Genomic DNA, 11,565 nt, shown 5'->3' with positions numbered 1-11,565 from the left:
AATGAGCTGCTAAATGTAGTGGACTTAGTTGTTCACTATTTCTTATATGAACGTCTGCACCAAACTTTAAAAGACATTCAACAACAGTCTGTGAGCATCTACTTGAAGCTGCTAAATGAAGTGGACTTTCTCCATAAATATCTCTTGCATTAACATCAGCACCTTTATCTAAAACCATCTTAATAACTTCTAAATCACCACTAATAACTGCCAGATGAAGTGGCGTACCAGTAAGTTTTCTATTTTTAATAATCTTAAATGGAATAATTCTTCCGAAGCCAGCATACGGACCATTTTCAATGTTGACTTTACAATCGTGATTTAAAAGTAATTTAGCAATTGCTGTGTTTTTGTTAATCAGAGCTTGACAAAGTAGCACGTATCCATCTGACCATTCTTTGATGTAAGACAGCCCAAAAGAGTTGATTAACTCCTTTGCTCCTTCTAGGTCTCCTTCACGAACTGCACGATTTAAACTACTGTTTACTTCCTCCTTATCGAACATGGCTATTTTCCTTCTTTTTGCCAATTTTTCCTGGCCCTCCAATCCTTGTTCTTCAAAATATTGATCGACTTCGTTGCTCAGCAGCAGTTTACATTTACCCAGTGTTCTCTTAGTATTCGGATGACGCAAATCTTTTTTCTTATCCCTCTCTTTCAAATTCAGGTTTGTTCCCTTGTTATTCGGTTTTTCAGAAGTATTCAGTTTATTTTCTTCATCTTCCATGTTTGAACATGCGCCCATTTCATATTCTTTATGTTTTAAATTGGTCTTAAACATTATTTTGTGCCGTATCAAATACAATCAATAACTGAACCACACCATGTGGATTCCAATTTATATGGTAAAGATGACGTCATATTTATGAAACTACTTTGATGCTCAGAATGAAGTCACCTACAAATATATAAGGCTGTATGGAGGTTGCAATGACGTCACATTAAAAATTACATGATAATATTGTAGTGAAGTGATATGAAGAGCGAAGTGGGCACAATACATAATTTATTTGCTTGTTTTACCAAGGTACTTCGCCCTACGTTAAAGGTTATTGTAAAAATAAAATAATGGGATGTTTTTATTGTTTTAAACAGTAGAGTTGCGACAAAGAGTCAAACTTTAGCGTAAAGAGCAGGGCGTTGAGGAGGGGACAACCCCTTTCATACACGGAATAATTTCTGTTCGTTTTAAGTTTTAATGTCGCTCCTTATTTGCAGTTAAAAAACTTGTTTTTTCATTATTTAATATTTATCAGGTCTGGTTGAACTTCATTGAAGTAAGGATGCTAGGCTGTTTTAAAAAGTTTTTTAAAAATATTTCTAGCTTTATAATTTTGCATTTTAATGTGAGTTTTAATATATATATTTCTTTTTCTTGTGTTTTACTGAAGACGGCCTTTGTACAAAAGGCCGAAACATTCACTGAATTTAATTCCACTGTCCTAAGAAAATTTCCTTTGTTTTTAAGTTGTGTTTCTTTGTTATGGAAAGGTAGTGTTGTCTTCGTCACTATTTAAAACTATTGGTCAACTCTGAAAGTTACTGAGTGTCTTTTTTAATTATCTAATTTGTTAATTGATGGACAGTTTTAACAGTTGCATCATTGTAGTTGTATCCCTGTGTCCCACCTGTGAATATAGTTAGATTTACTATAACGCTATTACTAACACGCTATTTTAAGTCCGTACAATATTGTTTATGCTATTCTGGAAGTCTTATTCACGCTAAGCTTGCGTGAGTTTTTTGGTTGAGAAATTTGCATTTCGTTTGAGTTTCCTAAGCACATTTTGTCGAAAGTTTTTAGCTCAGCTCAGCGAGAACGAAAAACGTTATGTTTATCATAGGCTGCCCAATAACGCCTGCCTAAATAAAGAGGGACGTGGGCACTATGTATTATTAATTTTTTTCTTAGTTTCTTTAGACCAGGGCACCGTATAGAAGGAGCTGTCGTAAAAACTCTGAAAGGGGCTCATTCGATTGAAAATTTCACGTACTATTCTATTAGTTGAAAGTTATTGGAAGGAAACCACCCCCTCAATAATTTTTATTGGATAAAACACCTGTTCGATAAGAGTAGGGTAAAAACTGTTTCTGAGGGGGAAAAAATCGGTTATTTCTGGATTTTTTTTCCTTTTTTCAGTGACAATTACACACTTCAAATTAATGCATTAAGTGGTCTAAGCAATGAACAGCATTTACTGTATTTCAAGTTTATTGGGAGGGTAGCAGGTATGGCTGTTTATCATGGGAAATTACTTCATGGTATGTAGTCTTATCTTCTTTTTCTTTTTTATAGATCTGCATATATATATATATATATATATATATATATATATATATATATATATATATATATATATATATATATATATATATATATATATATATATATATATATATATATATATATATATATATATATATATATATATATTTAAGACTAAAAATTAAAGAGGCAGGACGGTCATGTTATATTTCATAAGTATTCAAAGACAACTTCCTTTGTCAAGACCCCTCCTCCCCTCACCCACACGCTCATTTTTGGTCTTATAATTTGAATTTTTGAGTAAGAGGGAAGAATATTACTTTTTGGTGTTTTAATGTATTTGGAGGCGTTTTTCAGTTATTTATTTTATCTCATGTTTATTACTTTGTTAAAGTTTGGGTTTGGAGGATTAAATTGGTTTTCCCGCGTGTTGAGATAATGGTAGTTTTCCAACCCACACACTTGAATAAATTTTCGGAGGATTGAGGCAACAAAAAATGTCACATGGGCCCCAGCAGGTGCTGCTTTTGGGGTCAGGTAAACCCCCTTGTCTTCCCCTAGTTGCGCCACTGTACTTTTCGGGTGTTTCACGAAAAGTCATTTATTTTGATTTCACTTGTGGGTCTATATTACTTATTCCCATGATAAATTCCATTATTGGAAGTAAGCCTTGAAAGGCTTATAGCAGAAGTCAAGAAAGCAAGTCTTAAAGTACTTAATGTATATAAAAAAGCTTGAAAGATAGATCTGCCCTGCCAAAAAAGGGCCGAAGCGTTAAAAGATTCGATGCCCTTTAATCCGATTTGCAAGGAGATTACATTTCTTACGATATTTTCATAGCGGTATTGTTGTTAGTGCTTCCGGGCTATGTGCCCTTTGCACACGGGAAGTATGTCAAGTCAAAATCTCACAACCTACGTATAACTTAGCGGAGAGTCAAGGAAGAAAATTTTTCTAGCTTTTGTGGGCACTGTAAAATTTTTGATGGCTGTCTACTTTCTTCTTATTCCATTCTTCCATTCTTATTCCTCTTATTCCATTCTTATTCTTATTCCTATTCTCTTATCCCTTATTATCATTCTTATTCCATTCTTATTCCTATTCCATTCTCAACAAATCCATTCTTGGTTTTTCAAATCAAAACATAAAATGCTTGAAAATAAAATGTACAATGCTAGGTTATTTAAAACTAAAATCTCAGAAGGAAACATAAAATCTTATCCAACTTTGTCTTCTTTGTAAAACGGCTTAAAAACCTTATCCCCTTACCTCAGAAGATGACCTTTTCCCTCTTTTGAAAGTCATCGAAGGTCTAAATTACATCACCAACAACATTTTGCCAGAAACAAGATTCACTCCAGATATTAGGCCTAAGATTGCAACTCCTGGGAGTGTGCTGACCCTGGTTGTGAAAACTTAGATGCAAACGAAAGATTGTTTTTATTGCTTATCCGTTATTGTACCACCTTAAACTGGTTCACTTTGTGAACCACCTTAAACTGTTTTCTCTCCTTGACCTAAAATTTTTATACTGGCCTCTTTATAAGGCTGAAAATTCACAAACACAGCGTCAACAGTGCAGAAGTACAAAGCAAAACGCTTAAAAATCCCCCTAGTCTCGTCCCCTACTTTCGAAGATACAATCCCGTATCTAAAGTAGGTAAAACTAAATTCTACAAAATTTTCATATCCAAAACCTACCACAGACTTAACAGAATTAAGAAACCCGCTTTCTACATCCAAGTGAGAGGAAAAAGATGGAAATAGCGCGAATTTTAGAACACAAATTGACGAAATTATATATTTACATCTATTTGTTCCCTTTTCCGAACTGAAAAAAAAACTAATTATTTATGAAAAATTTAAATGCTAGGTTTTTGGTAGAGGTTAGACGAATTTAACTAGCATTTAAATAATTATTTGACTCTAGTTAAGACTTTACTACTACCATAAACTTATCACAATGATAAGTAATTTGAGGCTTACAGACTCCAGGTCTGTACCATTCTATGTCAAACACGGGTCTTGGGGTTATATTTTATGGCATTATTTGGCTGTTATTCGTTCTTTAATGTTAGATTATTAGCTATATATATATATATATATATATATATATATATATATATATATATATATATATATATATATATATATATATATATATATATATATATATATATATATATATATATATATATATATATATATATATGCTATATATTGCTGCCATAGACTCAAAGTAATAAGTGACTTCAAACTTACAGATATACTCCCTGTGGTTGTCACTGTAAGGTTTTTCTGCTCTAGTTGTTGATCTTTTTTGTCTTTTTACTCATTATGTCTGAAATTGAAAATGCTAGTGCCTTTTTAAGATCGAACGTGATTGGACTAGATTGGGATGCATTTTTTTTTCTTACAAAAACTACACAATTTTTCTTACACAAAAACTTACACAATGATACAGGAAAAATACTAATACGGAGAGATCTCTTGGCTGGACTCAAGTAAAGAAAAGCTGAAAAGTTTATCTTGTTTTTATATCCTCATATATAAATGCCAAATCAAAACTCGGTGAAAAGTAATGATAGTAAATAAAGTGTATTGATGACCAAGGTAGTATCCAGGGGAAGATTACTGAGTTTACGCCCCCGCCCCCTAAAAATCATAAAACGTAATAAATATGCATATAAACACATTTTTGATTTGTTCGAAAGATTTTTTTTTGATTTGAGAAGAAGAAAAAATGCCCCCCCCCCCCGCCGAACAAAAATCTATGAGCTTCAAACTTTATTTTGCATAACAAAATAGCCAGCTGTTGCCATGATATGTTCAAGAGCCGCAATATGTGCTACAATACAAGAATAGTACTGGTGTGATCAACCCAGCGAACGAGGTTTATAGTTTGTGTGGAATGTATTAGTTCAAGCAACTTCATTTCAAACAAGAAGCTCTACAGAAAAAACAAAAAAAAAAGATTAAAACGTTCATTCCCACAGTCCAAGTTCATTATGAAAAATTATGATAAATCAATAATAGTGTAGGTGCTTAAAGGCTGACCTTTAGGGCGAAGGGATCCCCTACACCCTTCGTGTATGTATAGGTATAAATCAATTTTTTTGTAATTATACTCAGACTGCATTTCTTCTTCTAAGGATTGATGAGATAGTCTCAGGAACAAAAAATATATCTTTTCTTGAGAGACCAAACCAAACCAAGGCTAACCCTGCAAAACCTACTTAAGAATTTTTGAGAGAGTAATTTTGAACATTTTGTGCACATTGCTGACTCTGTGTCAACACACACTAATTGAAACATCTTGCTTTCCTAAGAAGAAATATCTCTTTTGTTAAATGTAAGTTTATTACCTACCAGTTTTTTTAGGATGGGGTCTGCAATATATATTCATAAGCTGCTTGTTGTTATAAGTCTTAATCCAGTGTTTTTTTTTTGTTTTTTTTTTTGCATACGTTCTTATGTTTTTATCTGGCCTTTGAGCGTACACGAATAGTGCACACATCTGCTATATTTTATGTATATTAGTGATAAATGATTAGTGATTAGAAAATATTCAAGAAGGTAAGTAATTCACAATTATTAGTTAATGCAAAATATAAACCATTTCTATATTTATTTTTATTATTCTCTTAAAATTTTTAATATTTAATCTTAAGAAAAATCACTATTTTTACGTGAAACTGAGTTATTATTAAAGAAGGTTCTAGAAAAAATCTTGAAAGGCCGGGGTTAATCGTTTTTATATTTTTACTCTTATTAAAGGACTATACATAATGAGATTTAGAATACTGAGATTTGGTCCATTACAAGCAAAGCTTCTTGGGCCTAGTAACCACTTTACTTTTGTAATAGTTTTTTCTTTTAGTATCAATAAATTGATTGATTGATTGATTGATTGGTGCTAGATTGAACGAATCAGAATTTTTCAGTCAATCATAAAATTCAACTAAAATTAGCATTAGCTTAAGTCCAATATTAGCAAGGTATCATTCCAAAAGAGTCTTAAGACATAGTCGCTTGTAAAAAGTAATATTTTTAAATGATCAATTTTGGTAGTAATTAGATATCAGAAGTGTTCTTGTTACCGACTTTTTCTGAAGGAAAAGCTGGATATTGCGGAGAAAAACAGGAAAAAATGAGGCTTGTAAGTATTCATCAGAACCATATAAGATGAGTAATTATATATTCAACCAAGGCCGCACTCAGGGGAGTGGGGTTTAAAATAAAGGTATTGCTGTATCTCCAGGATCGGCACACCACTTTCGAGGGGAAACCAAAGTCAATGAACCCAAACCAATTATGTGAATAATGCGCTTTTCAAATTTAATATAAACCACCCTTGTAGTTTCCTAGTCCTGTAATATATTAAAAATCATATTTTTCTTATCTGAAAAGAAGGAGAAAAATTGTATATAAAATTGATGATGAAAAATCTAATGACCCTTCAGCCTAATCAAATTAAAGTGTCAAAACTGGATTGAAGTCCCCATGCTTTTTTTTTAAATAGTCCGTAATTATTAACTCCTGAAATCTAGATTGAACCAGGATTCGAGTAGAATTGCTGAAGCGAATGTTTTTGGCCTCAGACGGCTTGGTTCTGCGGTGAGCCGTTAGTAGTTGTAGCGATGATTTAAGCCCCCTTTGCTTGTTAACGAAAAAATAATTGCCATAATCAGTAAAACGGCCACTAGGTTTTCAGAAATTAAAGTTTTTACTATTCAGTCAGATTTTAAGGATTCATACTTACCTGACTGGGGAGTCGCCTTGATCGTGAATGTTGCTTGCTTCTTTCTATTGCACTTCGGACTGGCTGACTCCTGTGATTACCCGAAATGGGGTAAATCAACAGTATTATTTTTGGTATTGGGGGACTGCGTTCGCGTGGACCCCTGTCCACACAATAAAATGTATTTTCCTTTGGGCCCTTTTTATATGTCCCCCATTAGCCAGTTGAGAGGAAAAGGTATTCAATTTGATGTTGTGCAACTTGTCATTGGGCACTTTTGAAAAGAATAATTTTTTGAGTAACTTACATCTTGAACAGCATGTTTGAGATATTATGGAAGAATTATGCCTCAAATTCCAAGCATATGAGAAAGTTGAAAAAATGGCTCTGGAATTTTCTCAAAACATCTCTTAAATAAACACATTTTGTTTTTCTTAGTCTTGTGTTAAAGCAAAGGATGGTATAATGACCAGTTGCCATAATTAAATTAAATTGCCTTTACTGATTGAATTCCTGATAAATTTTGCTTTGAAAATACTCCGTAAATATTAAATTCCAATTTATAAATTGAACCACGATTTTAATCAAATTGCTGAAATTTAGGTTATGTCACAGAGGCTAATCTTAAAAAGTGAAAGCCTTTGGTCACCATTTATTTAATAAAGTCAATTAAATAAAATATAAGTTTTTTCAACTGAAAGTAAGCAGCAATATTAACACTTAAAACGAACAGAAATTATTACGTATATTAGGGGGCTCACTCCCTAGTAAATACCTCACTCTTTACGCAAAAGTTCGAATTTTGCTCCAATTCTTGAAGAATAACCCCTGAATTACAAAAGCCGTTTAATTAGAATAAAGAGCTCTTTTAAAAGTATTAAAAAAAATTTCGCATAAAGAGTGAGGCATTGACTAGGGGGCGTACCCCCTCATATACGTAATAATTTCTGTTCGTTTTTAATATTGGCCCTTACTTTCAGTTGAAGAAAACTTGTTTATTTTATTTAATTTCTGACCTTTTTTTTAAAGCATGGATTTCCGACACCCTCTTCATAGAAAATTCCCTTTCACATAGAGAAATCCTACATGGAAAGATCCTACCATGTAACCCCATCCCCCTGGTCTTGTTCCCTACCAGAAAAATCCCCCTAAGAACGTCTGTATACCTCCCAGTAATAAATGCATTATGCAAACATTAGGCAAAGTTCATAGCTTGTAGCCCTTCCTGCAGGGGCTGTGGGGGATTAGGTCATGTACCCCAGTATCTTATCGATATCGATCATGCCATTCTTTGGTTTACAATAAGATAATATATGAGGTTGGCTTATGAACTCCCTCTAAACATTTAAACTTAATATTTCTCCAAAAAGTTCTTGATTAATTGAAGACTTTCAGTATTTCCTGAAAGTTTTGACTAAACACCCTTTTTGCTAGAGGAATATAAATGAGCAAAGATACCTTCAGTAGGTTAAGCACCTAGTGTTTTTTGCAATAGTGCAACATCCTTTCAACATTCCCTGACATTTTCAAATTTATTTGGAACAATATGGGTATTTAAAATTTTGACAGAATATCTTTGGAGAAAAAACAGCTAATAAGGACCTCGGAAAGGGGCTAAATCCCCTCTGGTCATTTTTATATTCTTAAAAGGGAACAAAAACTGTCATTTTCCATTTGATTTAGTCTCCTACGAAGTTTCTACGACCACCCCTTCCATATGAAGTGGATCTGGGGAAAAATGATCCATTAAAGCTCTATTGCTCTTTTCTGTAGGTGATGCTTGACAGTTGGCACTGATTTTTGAAAACTCAGAAAAATAGCTATATTAATGAAGCTCTCATAAGACGGCCATTTGTCTGAATTCTTACTTGGCATATAAGAAAATAGTAGTACCAAGCAGTGGCGCCATTTGGGCCAAATCTTGGGATGGACATGAACTCCATTTTGGCCTCCCCAACTTTCTCGTAAGAAAAAATGCGAGTTTTGGAAGCACATCGGTCGAATATTCTAAGTAAAAACTCATTTTAAGCACCCGTGTGTTGCGTGGGAATGCACTGTAACCCATTGTGGATTTCAGCCACATTGACCTCTAAGATTAATTATAACATCAAAGATCATAATCAACGAGGTTAGTGATTAAACTGAAAGTGGAAAATTCCACCCTCCTCAGCGATAAACTTTCTTATTTGAGTAAACAATACGTCGGTGAAAGTAATAGGCGTGCAGTAATTTCAAATCAATTGGACAGAATGGATTATGTTGGACATAATGGATTATTATGGCCGGCAAAGGGCCCTTTTTGGTGGAAGTTCGGGCCCCCCTGAGAAATCTGGGGTGGGCATTTGTCCAACCCTGATCCCCCCCCAAATGGCGCCTCTGGTACCAAGCTTCAAGGTATCAAGCAATGAGTAAAAAGTAGTATCAAGCGCCCCCTAAAGAGTAGGGTGTGGCAACTTTACCAAACGCTCAAAAAAAAAGGTTGCTTTTACCATCAATCTGCAGTACAATTAAGTCAATAGAAATCAATTTATGCAAAATGTAAACTTTAAAAGCCTGTATAGCAGTATTTTTCTATTTGAATTTCGAAACTTAAAACATTATCCATTTGTTGTTTGATGATAATGAATTACTTTTTATCAGTTACTGTTTGTTCATCTAATTATGATCTATATTATACATCCTAATTTATGCTCAAGAATATTCTTCACAATCAAGCACAAACAAAACATCAACAAACTTTCCAGACAGCTCGTGCTATTTTTGTCAGACAGTTCGTGCTTTAAGATGAAAGTCAATCGCAAGAATTTTATTAACATGTTGCACTGTTTGTGTTGCACTCTATTCTCCGCTACACATTTATTCTGGTTTTATTCCTCGCCTTTCTCTCCATTCACCATTTCTCTAAGGCGCCATGATAATGACGAACTCACTGTGTAGTCTTTATAACCAGTTATCGTTGCGCAGTGGCTATGAGACTCTTTCAGACTTATATTCCGAGAAAAAGATTATAAAATGTATTCTTTTCAATATAAAACTAAGTTTTATTAAACCTAGGGCCTATTGTTATCACTGAGGTTTAAAAAATTAAATCCACATTGCAAACCATTGTTTTTAAAATAAGATGGAACTTTCGGCACCCTAAACAGCCACTTTGCACTGTCCGTCTTACATTCATTTATTTGTCCTTCTATTAATCATGTCCTTCATTTATTTGTTATTTATTTGTTCTTCTTAAAATCCTTCTGCATATAGGGAAAACAAATTTAATGTTTTTACTTTTACAACTTTAATATGTCAAATATTATTAAAATTATAAGAAAAAAATATCAGTATATGGATATTAAACTGATAATACGTATTCATTTGTATTTTTTCAGTAGAGTGCAAATTATGTTCTGGCCTTTGGGAAGGTATAAAAATTTTGAACCCTACTCATATTACTTTCTGCTGGTTTTGAATTTCACTCGGTTATTCATTGTAATTTCTGTTCGTTTTGGGTTTCATTTATTAATCGATGCTGTTTCATTTATGATATTCAGTTATGGTTCACCGTCTGAAGGGAAGTCAAAGGTTAAATGCATATTTTCATAGAAGGACCTTGCTGCTGCACCAATGTCTTGTTGCTGCTAAACCAATGTTTCGCAATGTCGTATTCTTTTGAAGGACCTCTGAGTGACCAATCACACGGGGTTTGGGCGTAGTCGTAATTGTGCCTAGGTTTCACGCTTCTCCGTTCACACGGAGTGTTCTTTCTTGAATCTGGTTCTACGAAACCGACCAATCATGTCCAATCAGCATATGTATTTGGTGCAAGAATTGACAGTTGAAAAATATGGATAAGGACTTTTAGGGCTTTGTCTGGATCGGGACTATATAAACTCATTGCAAGCCAAGCTCGCAAAACAAAAGAAAAAGAAGGATATGGACAAGGGAAATCTTCAGAGAGCTAAGAAGAGATTTTGCTTCATCGAAGCATTTTTGCAATTTTTTTCTGTCTTATCATACAAAAATTTTTGTTCTCCAAATGCACAACAAGCTCTTCAAGAAAATCAACACTTAATCATAAATATTCCTTATTTGTACCATTTGCTCAATCTCTATTCCTGTCAAATTTCTTGCCACTAATCTTCGATGTAACTGGTTGAAACCTAGTCTTAGTTTCTGGTCAGTTAATCTAAATTAAACTACTATTATGGCTGGGACTGAGACCCGTGAGAACAAGAAGTTTTTGCTAAGCTGTAGTTGTAGTCGCAACTACGACTACGACTAAGCCGCGTGTGAATGGTCACTGATAGAATATCAAAAAATCCAGACCTACAAATACTGTTTTTGAGACTTGGGTATCTCCGAGTCTTCACAATAAAGAAAAAAAAATCGTATACCTCCGTCCTAGAGGCTGCTGCATAATATGGTTTATTCTATAATCATTAAGAGCATGAGAGACCGATATTTTCCAAGTAATATCATTGAATTCTAAAACTCCAACCTCAGGCCTACGCTATAAAAAATACCGATGGACTATGCCCTTCCTGTTCGTTTGACTTTAATTTTAGAAATA

General features: G+C 33.7%; 1 protein-coding gene and 1 pseudogene across 1 annotated transcript in view; one reads left to right on the top strand and one right to left on the bottom strand.

The window, feature by feature from the left end:
* LOC136037520 (serine/threonine-protein phosphatase 6 regulatory ankyrin repeat subunit C-like) overlaps positions 1–727 on the bottom strand; it is a 1,358-nt gene extending 631 nt beyond the window's left edge. The window contains exon 1 of the mRNA XM_065720242.1: positions 37–727. Within this exon, the coding sequence (XP_065576314.1) occupies positions 37–727 (691 nt within the window). The remainder of the gene's footprint in view (positions 1–36) is intronic.
* A 6,293-nt stretch (positions 728–7,020) lies between these two features.
* Positions 7,021–7,173, top strand: LOC136038301 (U1 spliceosomal RNA; annotated as a pseudogene).
* The last annotated feature ends 4,392 nt before the right edge of the window (positions 7,174–11,565 follow it).

Source organism: Artemia franciscana, chromosome 17 (genome assembly GCF_032884065.1).
Source record: "Artemia franciscana chromosome 17, ASM3288406v1, whole genome shotgun sequence".
NCBI lineage: Eukaryota > Metazoa > Arthropoda > Branchiopoda > Anostraca > Artemiidae > Artemia > Artemia franciscana.
Note: the sequence above shows the minus strand (reverse complement) of the source record. Positions and strands in the feature narration are given on the sequence as shown.